The 13,593-nt window shown below is 43.1% G+C and overlaps 1 protein-coding gene across 2 annotated transcripts in view; it reads right to left on the bottom strand.

The window, feature by feature from the left end:
* LOC126279638 (solute carrier organic anion transporter family member 74D-like) overlaps positions 1–13,593 on the bottom strand; it is a 199,187-nt gene that overhangs the window by 85,291 nt on the left and 100,303 nt on the right. For both annotated transcript variants that reach the window (XM_049979694.1, XM_049979695.1), the window contains exon 6: positions 13,317–13,457. In XM_049979694.1, coding sequence (XP_049835651.1) covers positions 13,317–13,457 — 141 coding nt within the window. The remainder of the gene's footprint in view (positions 1–13,316; positions 13,458–13,593) is intronic.

The raw sequence follows: 13,593 nt of genomic DNA on the forward strand, positions 1-13,593 counted from the left end.
GCTAAGCTGGTCGAATGTTTACGTTCACTGCGTAAACATCTACCAAAAGAGGTAGAAGGACAGTGAAATTACCACTAGGCGCTAATTGGTAGGACGTCCACGACTCTTCACAGAACGTGGGGGTCGAAGGTTTATCTGCTGTGTGAAGTAGGATAGATGGTGATCTATGGCACCTCCGTCGAAAGAGCACATTGCTGGTGTACGCATAAGAGTTCCGGAGCACACCGTACATCGTAAATTGTTGGACATGGAGCTCCGCAGCAGACCACCCTTACGTATTCACATGTTGACCCAACGGTATCGCCAATTACGATCGTAGTGTGCACGGGACAAAAGGGATTCGACTGTCGAGCAGTGGAAACGTGTCTGCTCTTCGAGTGAATCACATTTTTACTTCACAAGATCGACGGTCCATAAACGTCATCATCGAGGTGAACGGCGGCTCGAAAAGTGCAGCGCGCCACGGACGCAGTCTGATGGGAACAGTATTACGCTATGGGAATCGTTCTCCTACACATGGGACCTGTGGTAGTAATTGAAGACACGCTGACAGCCACGAACCACCTGCATCCCTTCATGCTTGGCGTCTTCCCCAACGGCGATGTTATCTTTATGCAGCATAATTTTCCGTGTCTCAAGCCAGAACTGTGCTGCAATCGTTTGAGCATTATGGTGAACTCACGTTGATGACTCGGTTTTAATGTAAATCCCATGGAACCCATCTGGGTCGCTACCTGGCGCCATCACTGCGTACGGAAATTAGCGGCTCGTTGTTTACGAGAATTACATAACCTGCCCGCAGACATCCTATGCAACAAACATCCCAAACCTACCAACAAGCTGTCTGATCCCTGATACGCAGAATCAGTTATGTACTTCGTTCCAAAGATGGAGAAAGTAGCTATTAAGCAAATGGTAGTAATGTTTTGGCTCATCAATGTATGTTTTTTAGCTGTTTTGGAGACGGTTTGCCGTTTCAGTTGAAAGCGTCCCTGAACATCCGCAGGTCGAACTGGTCGATCCGCAACGACATTCTCGTTTACAAAGCAAATTATTTCACGTTAAAACAGTCCAGTAATTGACCGTTCTTTCCCTCGGGAAAGTTTCACGCCTCCACAAAGAAGTTGGAAAAGTGACACAATGTTTCATCAAGATACACTATGTGATAAAAAGTATTCGGACACCTGGCTGAAAATAGCTTACAAGTTAGTGGCACCTTCCATCGGTAATGCTGTAATTCAATATGGTGTTGGCCCACCCTTAGGCTTGATGACAGCTTCCACTCTCGCAGGCATATGTTCAATCAGTTGCTGGAAGGTTTCTTGAGGAATGACAGCTCATTCTTCACGGAATGCTGCACTGAGGAGAGGTATCGATGTCGGTCGGGGAGGCCTGGCACGAAGTCGGCGCTCCAAAAGATCCCAAAGGTGCTATGTTATGTCGTGTAACCACCCTGCCACAGGCCGTACATTATCGACAGGTGCTCGATCGTGTTGGAAGATGCAATCGCCATCCCCGAATTGCTCTTCAACAGTGGGAAGCAAGGAGGTGCTCAAAACAACCATTTAAGCCTGGGCTGTCATAGTGTCACGCGAAACAACAAGGGGTGCAAGCCTCTGCATGAAAAACACGACCACACCATAACACCACCGCCTCCGAATTTTACTGTTGGCATTACACAGGCTGGCAGATGACGTTCACCGGGCATTCGCCATAGCCACACCCTGCCATCGGATAGCTACATTGTGTACTGTGATCCGTCACTCCACGCATCGTTTTTCCACTGTACAATGGTCCAATGTTTACAATCCTTACACCAAGCTAGGTGTCGTTTGGCGTTTACCGGCGTGATGTGTGGCTTATGAGCAGCGGTTCGACCACGAAATCCATGTTTTCTCACCTCCCGCCTAAATGTCATAGTACTTGCAGTAGATCCTGATGGAGTTTGGAATTCCTGCGTGATGGTCTGGATAGACGTGGGCGTATTACACATTACGACCCTCTTCAACTGTTGGTGGTCTCTTTCAGTCAACAGACGGGGTCAGCATGTACGTTTTTGTGCTGTACGTGTCCCTTCAGGTTTCCACTTCACTATCACATCGGAAACAGTGGAGCTAGGGATGTTTAGGAGCGTGTAAATCTTTCGTAAAGACGTATAACACAAGTGATACCCAGTCACCTGAGCACGTTCGAAGTCCGTAAGTTCCGCGGAGCGCCCTATTCTGCTGTCTCACGATGTCTAATCACTACTGAGGTCGCTGATATGGAGTATCTGGCAGTAGGGGACAGTGCAATGCACCTAATATGAAAAACGTATGTCTTGGGGGGTATCCGGATGCTTTTGATCACATAGTGTATGTGTGTGAAGGACTTTTACGGATTACGAAATTACATAACTCACGATTACGTGGTAAAATTAGTGACGAAAATCTGCAAGACTTTCTGTGTCTCTCCACATGCCGACAGTTTGTGCCAGATGTAGATGTCTTTCCAGCGCCCCAAAAGAAATTATTAATACTGATAATTTTTTGTTTATGATCTATGCTGCTGAAAAATATGAAATCTGTACCAAGTCGCATTTGAGACGCACCACGTTGCCATTTGATGCAGCGCGTTCGTAGTTTCCTCCTCTTCTCATTCAGACAGCGTGGGATACCAGAGGAGTTGTGCACTCAGGGGGAGAGATTAACACGTGTATGAGAGCACCACACAAGGGCAGAACTTTTGGCTATTCCTGATCTAAACGAACTTGTGGCCTTTAGGTTCTTCTATTTGGTTGTATACAAAATTGTGGAGTTTATTGAATTGTTGAGTGTCGAGCAGAAAGTTAATCTACTTTGTTCGCTGAGCTGTTTCCAAAGATTTCCGTCGTTTTCAAAATTTGTTGTGGGAGGAATCCATGTGCTGCAACGTCATCAACGCATCAGTACCTTCTGTTCATACCTTGAGACATATGTGTGAATAACTAAGGCGGTTCACGCCACTTTCATAATACACTCCTGGAAATTGAAATAAGAACACCCTGAATTCATTGTCCCAGGAAGGGGAAACTTTATTGACACATTCCTGGGGTCAGATACATCACACGATCACACTGACAGAACCACAGGCACATAGACACAGGCAACAGAGCATGCACAATGTCGGCACTAGTACAGTGTATATCCCCCTTTCGCAACAATGCAGGCTGCTATTCTCCATGGAGACGACCGTAGAGATGCTGGATGTAGTCCTGTGGAACGGCTTGCCATGCCATTTCCAACTGGCGCCTCAGTTGGACCAGCGTTCGTGCTGGACGTGCAGACCGCGTGAGACGACGCTTCATCCAGTCCCAAACATGCTCAATGGGGGACAGATCCGGAGATCTTGCTGGCCAGGGTAGTTGACTTACACCTTCTAGAGCACGTTGGGTGGCACGGGATACATGCGGACGTGCATTGTCCTGTTGGAACAGCAAGTTCCCTTGCCGGTCTAGGAATGGTAGAACGATGTGTTCGATGACGGTTTGGATGTACCGTGCACTATTCAGTGTCCCCTCGACGATCACCAGAGGTGTACGGCCAGTGTAGGTGATCGCTCCCCACACCATGGTGCCGGGTGTTGGCCCTGGGTGCCTCGGTCGTATGCAGTCCTGATTGTGGCGCTCACCTGCACGGCGCCAAACACGCATACGACCATCATTGGCACCAAGGTTGAAGCGACTCTCATCGCTGAAGACGACACGTCTCCATTCGTCCCTCCATTCACGCCTGCCGCGACACCACTGGATGCGGGCTGCACGATGTTGGGGCGTGAGCGGAAGACGGCCTAACGGTGTGCGGGACCGTAGCCCAGCTTCATGGAGACGGTTGCGAATGGTCCTCGCCGATACCCCAGGAGCAACAGTGTCCCTAATTTGCTGGGAAGTGGCGGTGCGGTCCCCTACGGCACTGCGTAGGATCCTGCGGTCTTGGCGTGCATCCGTGCGTCGCTGCGGTCCGGTCCCAGGTCGACGGGCACGTGCACCTTCCGCCGACCACTGGCGACAACATCGATGTACTGTGGAGACCTCACGCCCCACGTGTTGAGCAATTCGGCGGTACGTCCACTCGGCCTCCCGCTTGCCCACTATACGTCCTCGCTCAAAGTCCGTCAACCTCACATACGGTTCACGTCCACGCTGTCGCGGCATGCTACCAGTGTTAAAGACCGCGATGGAGCTCCGTATGCCACGGCAAACTGGCTGACACTGACGGCGGCGGTGCACAAATGCTGCGCAGCTAGCGCCATTCGATGGCCAACACCGCGGTTCCTGGTGTGTCTGCTGTGCCGTGCGTGTGATCATTGCTTGTACAGCCCTCTCGCAGTGTCCGGAGCAAGTATGGTGGGTCTGACACACCGGTGTCAATGTGTTCTTTTTTCCATTTCCAGGAGTGTATAAAGGGCGTTCGGAAATTCCTGTTACAAACTTCTAGGGCTTGTAGAGCGGAATGAGTACATAATATTTTGAATAGGAATCTCCGTCCAGAAACGTACCGTTTCCGTTATGCGACGGTTTCAGTTCAGATGTCTAGTGCGTCTACGTCTGCTTAGGGAAATGGGATGTGTCTTAGTTGCTTGTCCTTGTATGAAGTAGTGTAGACAATATGACGCGTAGAACTTGTTGTGGGATCGTATGTAAAGTTTAATCATGAGATCCTGTTGAGACATAGGAAGATCTGCTCGCGCGAGATCTGACCGCTGCACTGTGGAATCTAAGAGACGCCATGTGATATGGAGAGTGTGCACCATGTAATGGTACTTGAATTACGTAACCATTACGGCACCTCATCTGAACCTCTCGATACCAGTAATATTCTACTGTATTTCTGTAAAGTAGTTAACATATTTCTGAGACAAAATTCAGATTTGATTTCATTTGTGATACATCCATATGTTTATATTGCAATGATATTATTCTTATGTGTATTCTTTCTTTTGTCACTATGATCATTGACGTACTTGTAACTCTGATTTTTGGGCCCGTAAGCGATTGTTAGTTAGTTGTTGAGTTGTCAGAGAGTCGGACCTTAAAAAAGTCAAGTCGTGGACGTCATGTTGGAAAGACGTATATAGTCGTCAGCTTATAAAATGTGAACTTTAACAGTGACTGTGAGGAAGATGTTTTCAAGTATGTTTTGTATTGTGAAGTGATGTTTTGTGTTTACGTGATATTGCAATTAAAAGGAAGTGTAACTTAAATTCGGAGTGCTGATTGCTTTTTTTACATCACTATTGTGCAAACTTTGAAAGGTTTAATCTCCAAGAATGATTTGAGAAGCGCATCTACAAAACTTTTGAATATAGAGGAATAAAACCTAGGCCTTTTTGCATCCGAGCTTGAAATCATAACCACTTATATTTTCAACTATTGAGCCATGATTTTACGACGAGAGCAGCGTGGGAAACACAAAAAGATAAGTGCCTCGTTTTTTCATTATTACATGAAATGACTTTAGCAACTGTGCTCCAATAACACGTGCCACATAATAACTTGGTCGTTGCCAGAAAATGCAGTATTCAGCAGCGTGAGCAACACCACAATCGTTATTAAATGCTGACCTTTGTCGTGGTAGGGATGTTAGAACCAGAACATGCTTCGTAGGTACAATATCTGTTACAACGTCGGTGGTTGTCACATCGAGCCGCTGTTGGAATGCATCACTATTAGTAGTAGTAGTAGTAGTAGTTTTATTCATCCGTAGATCTCTTTTTACAAGGATATAGGACATGTCAAAGTATTTACAAGCTTAGATCAATTTACAATAAGCTAATTCGTATACACATATATTTACAGACTTCTAGTTAGAGACAATCATTAGATTTTACTCCTGGTATACAATAATTTATTTACAAATAACTCATTAAATAATGTAATGCCACACTATTCACTCATATTTCACTATCAGTCACTGCACACACTATACACACATTGTTTCATAACACTTCACTCACTACACACACACACACACACACACACACACACACACACACACACACACACACACACACAGGTGATCCTTGGGCCATTTTCTGTACTGCAAGTTCCCATTTGCTATCCTGAAAAACTGAGTCAGCATCCCTTCATAATGAGTGAGATGTTGAGCTCAGAAAGAGGAAGAGATGTTAGTATTGTGCTATGCATAGCTTGAGGGGAGAGTGTCTCTAGAAAGGAAAAAAGAAGAAAAATAATAAAGTGAAGGTGTTATGTGGAATATTGGATGTTTTATAATCATCATTATTATTATTATTTGTTTGTATAACATTTTTTTATCAAATCCCTACTCTGCTTTATCTAAGTAATCCTTCAATGTATAAAATGTATTGCATAACAGGTACTTTTTAGCTGCCTTCTTAAATAAGTGTATTTTTGAAATTTCTTTAATCTCTTTTGGTAATTTATTGTACAGTTTTATTCCTTGGTAGAAAATGCTGTTTTGAGTTTTATGTTTATTTTTTCTTGGTAAATGTAAGTTGAGTCTATCTCTTGTTGCATGGTCATGGACAGAGCTGTTTGTGCAGTAATTGCCAATGTTACTTTTGATGTGTACAACTGACTGGTAAATGTGTTCACATGGAGCAGTTAAAATTCCCAGTGTTTTGAACAGATCTTTACAATGAGCTCGACTACTATTTCTGGTTATTATTCTTATGGCTCTTTTCTGGAGTTTGAAAATTGTGTTCATATTTTGTGGATTTGTTCCCCAAAAAAGAATGCCATAGCTAAGAATTGAGTGTACATATGAATAATATGTAACTAAAAGACACTGCATGTTACACACAGATGATAGAATTCTAAGGGCATAACATGCTGATGACATTCTGTTTGCAAGTACCTTTGTGTGTTCGCACCACTTCAGCTGAGAGTCAATATTCATTCCTAGAAATTTTGCATTTGTTACACAGTCTATAGAGGTGCCATCTACATTTAATTTAACATTGTCATTTTTCCTCTTCAAACTGAAGTTCATGGCATTAGTTTTCTTTATGTTTAATGTCAATTTGTTGCTTATTGACCAATCGTAAACTTCCTTGAGAGTTTCATTTGCTTTCTCGGTAAGGAGTTCTCTTGTTCTCTCAGTGACTATAATATTGCTGTCATCAGGGAAGAGAATTTTCTCACCATGAGTAACACTACTGGGAAAGTCATTGATGTATATCAGGAATAGTATTGGTCCTAATATGCTACCTTGTGGAACCCCTATATTAATATGTTTTGGTTCTGATAAGTATTTTACTAAATGTTTAGATCTATTTGAAGTATGTGTTATCTCTACTCTTTGTACCCTATCTGTTAGGTATGATCGAAACCAGTCATTAGCTACCCCTCTTATTCCTAATGCTTCTAATTTATTTAATAGAATCTTGTGGTCGACTGTATCAAAAGCCTTAGAAAGATCCAAAAATATGCCTGTGACACACTCATCTTTATCAAGAGCATTAAGTACAACTTTTGTGAATTCTACTATGGCTGACTCCGTATTTTTGCCACTTCGAAAACCAAACTGTGATTTGCTTAAAAGATTGTATTTATTCAGATAATTCATTAATCTGTCTTTCATAATTGCTTGTATTATTTTTGAGAATGCTGATAGCAGGGAAATGGGCCAGTAATTTTCTATGTCTTCTGCATTACCTTTCTTAAGCAAAGGTACAACTCTTGCCTGTTTTAGCTGCTCTGGAAATGTCCCTGATGTGAAGGATTCATTTATTATATTTGTTAATGGGCCTTGTATAATCCCTATGCATTGTTTCAGTACACACATTGGTACATTATCTAAGCCTTCTGACTTTTTATTTTTTAGCTTTTGAACAGTTTTATTGACTTCATTCTCTGTGGTTGGAAGTAACATCATTGTATCTAGTGCAACAATTTTTGCAGGTGTTATATTTGTTTTGGGGAATTTTTGCTGTAACTTCTGTGCAATACTTGGAAAATGCTCGTTTACATAGTTTGCTAAGTGTTGTGGGTCATTTATTACCTTATCCCCCTCCCTTAGCAGTATGTTATTCTGCATTTGTTTGCCTCTCCCCGTTTCCTTTTTTATAACATCCCAGACTGCTTTGCTTTTATTCTCTGCATTATATATTATTTTGTCATTAAATGACTTTTTTGCAGCAATCAGCACCTTCCTATAAATCTTTTTGTATCTATGATAGAAATTTAAGAATTCTGGATCATTGTGAATCTTTTTCATGGAACTGAGGTGTTTAAGTGTTTGGGAGGACTTCTTAATACCTGCTGTTATCCATCTGTTTTTGTGAGATGTTGATACAGTCATGCATACTTTTGGAAATGCTGTTTCAAAGTTCAATTTAAACAATGTGGAGAATTTGGAGAATTTCATATTCACATTGGTTTCCTTATACACTTCATCCCAGCTTTGTTTTTCTAGTTCTTTTGAAAAATCTTTTATTTTGATTTCTGATAGATGTCGTTTATAGGCTTGTAGTTTAGGGAATGATTCGATGCCTGATTTTACTGTTGTTATTTGACAGAGATGGTCTGATAGTCCGAGATCTTTTACAGCTACATCACATTTTTCCCTGTCTATATTTGTGGCCACATGGTCAATTACTGATGCAGTCATTGTAGTAACCCTTGTTGCACTATTGACCAATAGGGACATGCCAAAACTTTGAAGGATATTTATGAAGGTTCTGCTGGATTCATTTATGATATTAGTGTTGATGTTTATGTCCCCACACAGAATTATGTTGACCTTTGTACTTGAGACTTTATCTAGAACTTCTGTTAATTTATTGAAAAAAGTGTCCACACTACCACTGGGAGATCTATACACACACAAAATGATTAATTTCTTGGTGATATCGAGCCCTGATAATTCAATAGCTGATATTTCAATGTGTTTGTCTTCACTTACTGTACTGAGGTCATGTCTAGATTTGAACTGTGTTCCTTTTCTGATATAAATGCATGATCCTCCACCCCTTGAAGTAGTTCTGCAGTAAGAGTTTGCCCTTTCATACAATGATAATACTACATGTTGGATTTCTGTGTCTCTGCACCAGTGCTCAGTAATACAAACTACTGTGCAGTTCAAAGATTGGAGCTCAACTTCTAATGCTTGTATTTTATTTTTTATTGATTGCATGTTTTGATGGAGGATTGTTAAGTCTGTGAAATGCCCCATGTTACTCTTTCCGATGGTTTGTTTTTCTTTGTGACATCTGGTATGTGTGATTTTTGAAGTGTTATAATCTGTCTTGTGAGTGATTGTTTCAGTATTTTTTGAACTGCTGGAGATACTCTTTAGGCAGGGGAACCTGTTGTCTGGATTTATCCTAAAAAAGACCTACTTTTCCTACCTATGACAACAGGTATTTTACCATGTGTGGCCCGAGATCCACCCCCTATACTTTCATGAATCAGCTGTACCAATCTTCCCTTCCCAGTCCTGTTTAGGTGTAGGCCATGCCTAGTGAAACCCCATCTGTTGATAGTCCCGACGGGCACCAGAGAAACATGAGCAAAGTTGGCCGTCCTCAGAGCCATCCCCAGCCCCACATTGATTCGCCTCACAGCTCCATCAAGGCGTGGCTGATCATGACGCCGGAACAGCTCAACAAAGTGTACATTGGTGCCATGAGTCAGGGAAGCTATCTTGTCCAGGTCACCACCTATTTCATATGCCCCATCCCTGCCCAAACTGTTTCCCGCCCCACCCACTATCACTACATGGTCCTCTTTTGTAAAATCCTTACATAAAGACCCTAGGTCCTCTATCACATGACTTAGCCCTGCATTTGGTTTGAAGATACTGGTGGCCTGGTACGCTGCCCCTAAACTTTCCTGTAACTGAGGGCTTACACCTCGCCCATGGCTACTACCTAGCAGCAGCACTTTCTTCTTCCTAACACTTTGTACATTCCTAGGCTTCTTGGCCTCGGTTGAAGTGTGCTGCACATTTCCTGCTCCTCGTTCTACCTGAGGCTCTTCTCCACTTAACTCTGGCAGTGGCAGATACCTGTTTTTGGCGTTGATGATAAAACTATCAGATCGCGTTCTCGTTCTTCCTATCCTCCTACCAGCTGCCAGTTCCCAACCACCCTCCTCCCCCCTATTTCCCTTGATCCTTATCAGTTCCATCCTTGCTTCCTCCAACTGTGCCTGAAGGGCACAGATTTTCCTTTCCTGCTCCCCAATCAAAATGTTCCTACTGCATACTCTGCAGTTCCAGGAGAGAGCCTCTTCTGTTCTCCCAACATTCTCCCCACTGCATCCCCCCCAGTGAAAATATTTCCTACAAGATTGGCAACAAATCCCTCTACTCACTACCCTATAACAGCTCCCACATTTCTCACTCATGGTCAGTTTCGAAAGAATAGTTAAGTTTAAAGAATGTTTTAAATTTGTCAAGGTCGCGAGATTGTATGTCTGCAAGCAAAAAAAAAAAAAAAAACGACACAAAGTTCTTATGTGAGGTGGTTGTTGTTTTTCTACTGATTTAGAGATGCAAAAACAGAAGAATGAATTTGTAATTACTTTGCTTTTAGAGAATTTAAGTTATCAGGCGTGTTTGGTCAGGTTTTTAAACGTTTATAACTCGGAAAATTTAGACCTAGATCGCGTCTATCTAACTAGTAAACAATACGAAATGTGTTAGTTAAATACGATTTAGAAATGTTTAATTACACTTTTATTGCGACAATAGACACTGATGAAACTAGTAGCTGTCTTTTTTAAACGATTTTTGCACTATCAAGAAAACTTGAATAGAATTTGTTGTGTTTATGTCACGCAAAATTACGGGTTATGTCGCGATTATCGGGACGTCAGCTAAAGAACAAGTTTTTTCAAGAACAAGCTCTGCTTGGACGCTAATATTCAGTTGTGTGACAAGAAAGGACACTACAGCAAGTAATAAAAACAAAGAATATTTAAACTTGGCACTATTTCCTCTTAAATAAGTTATTTTAGCGGACGAAGAAAATACCTGTGATCTCACTCGGGGGCCATCTTGGCAGGTTCTATACGAACGGTATGCTGGGTGCTCTTTTGTTTTGGAATAACAAACAAGTAGGGTTTAAGAGTTAATCCAGACAAATGAGCTTAAGTGATAAATGGGTGTTTTGTTACGTCTTCTTTCGAATTTTTGCTTAATAATTGAACTATGTCACGCATTGTTCAGTTCGTCTCCTCTAGAAATATGTAACGCAAATCTTCGAACACCTTGTATTGGCCTATTTCATTTTCAGCTCAAGACTGAAGATGCAGCCTAAAAGTCAGACCAACATCCTGGGCGTAGCTCAGCTTTCTTATTTTGCAAAATTTCTGCCGTTACTGTATTCTGCATTGCTTCTTACATGTAGCATCCGTCAGATTTTTTTTTTTTTGTAGGTTGTTGATGCGGTCATAAGGTTTCTTGATTATTAATGTGTCATGACGTGTTTACCTATGATATTAGACTCCAAAATACACGACTGGCCATTAAAATTGCTACAGCAAGAAGAAATGCAGATGATAAAAGGGTATTCATTGGACACATATATTATACTAGTACTGACATGTGATTACATTTTCGCGCAATTTGGGTGCATAGATCCTGAAAAATCAGTACCCAGAACAACCACCTCTGGCAATAATAACGGCCTTGATACGCCTGGGCATTGAGTTAAACAGAGCTTGGATGGCGTGTACAGGTACAGTTGCCCATGCAGCTTTAATACGATACCACAGTTCATCAAGAGTAGTGATCAGCGTATTGGGACGAGCCTGTTGCTCGGCCACCATTAACCACACGTTTTCAGTTGGTGACAGATTTGGAGAATGTGCTGGCCAGGACAGCAGTCGGACATTTTCTGTATCCAGCAAGGCCCGTACAGGACCTGCAACATGCTGAAATGTAGGGTTTCGCAGAGATCGAATGAAGGGTAAAACCATGGGTGATAACACATCTGAAATGTAACGACCACTCTTCAAAGTGCCAATGGCAGCCCATACCATCACGCCGGGTGATACGGCAGTATGGCGATGACGAATACACGCTTCCAATGTGCTTTCGTCGAGATGTCGCCAAACACGGATGCGACCATCATGATGCTGCAAATAGAACCTAGATTCATCCGAAAAATGACGTTTTGTCATTCGTGCAAACAGGTTCGTCGTCGAGTACACCATCGCAGGCGCTCCTGTCTCTGATGCAGCGTCGAGGGTAAACGCAGCCATGGTCTCCGGGCAGATAGACCATGCTGCTGCCAACATCGTCGAACTGTTCGTGCAGTTGTCTTGCAAACGTCCCCAGCTGTTGACTCAGGGATCGAGACGTGGCTGCACGATCCGTTACAGCGATGCGGATAAGATGCCTGTCATCTCGACTGCTAGTGATACAAGGCCGTTGGGATCCAGCACGGCGTTCCGTATTACCCTCCTGAACCCACCGATTCCATATTCTGTTAACTGTCATTGGATCTCGACCAACGCTAGCAGCAATGTCGCGATACGATAAACCGCAATCTCGATAAGCTACAATCCGACCTTTACCAAAGTCGGAAACTTCATGGTACGGATTTCTCCTTCTTACACAAGGCATAACAATAACGTCTCACCAGGCAACGCCGGTCAACTGCTGTTTGTGTATGAGAAATCGGTTGGAAACTTGCCTCACATCAGCACGTTGTAGGTGCCGCCACCGGCGCCAACCTTGTGTGAATGCTCTGGAAAGGTAATCATTTGCATATCACAGCATCTTCTTCCTGCCGGTTAAATTTCGCGTCTGTAGCACGTCATCTCCGTGGTGTAGCAATTTAATGGCCAGTACTGTATATTATTTCATATTATGGTTTTCAGCGATCTCCTATAATGTCCCTCAGTTAATCTTAACTTTCTGTCCATAATGTCTCCTCACCCTGTGAACGTGGTGTAAAGCAAGGCTAGCGCAGTATATAGCACAAAGAGTGATAATAGTGGTATAAAGAAGTCGAGATGTATTATCCAATTTTGACTAATGGCTTGGAAGCGCTAAGCGTTACCTAAAATGAGAGATATTTCTGAAAAGTATGTTAGAAAGGCTATTGTACAATGTAAATCTTAATTACAAGACAACCGTCGTATGAAGTATTCAAAACCTGTAATAAGAGAAATCTAATCCACTGCAACAAAACAGTTAATGAGGACGTGGTTCTATAGCTACCTGTTCGCAGTTGATTCCACTCATGGGGAAGGGCAGTGCAGAGGACTGGAAGACCGCTTGGGTTCTGCTGAAGGACTGCGGTCGACGTGTGTACGTACAGCACGCGTGGCTGGAGGGAAGAAGTGCGTCTGCTCGGATACTCACCCAGCCACCAGGCGCCGATCCAGCGCGGGTCGTCGTTGTCGATGACGGGCGTCAGGCCTGGAGCGACGTACAGCCGCAGGGCGTACGAGGCCACCACGAAGCCGAACGTGGGACCCAGCATGCGCAGGCACTGCGACACGGCTGGCGCCAACAAACGAAAATTCTCGGTTAGGTTCGAATCTGTAGATCGGTTCAATAGTGTATCACAGGTTGTGCATTTTCTTTTCTTATCTGAACCAAAAAAATATTTCCCCACGTGCATGTAGAAGTTCAATTT

The sequence above is a fragment of the Schistocerca gregaria genome, chromosome 1 (genome assembly GCF_023897955.1).
Source record: "Schistocerca gregaria isolate iqSchGreg1 chromosome 1, iqSchGreg1.2, whole genome shotgun sequence".
In the NCBI taxonomy this organism is placed as follows: domain Eukaryota; kingdom Metazoa; phylum Arthropoda; class Insecta; order Orthoptera; family Acrididae; genus Schistocerca; species Schistocerca gregaria.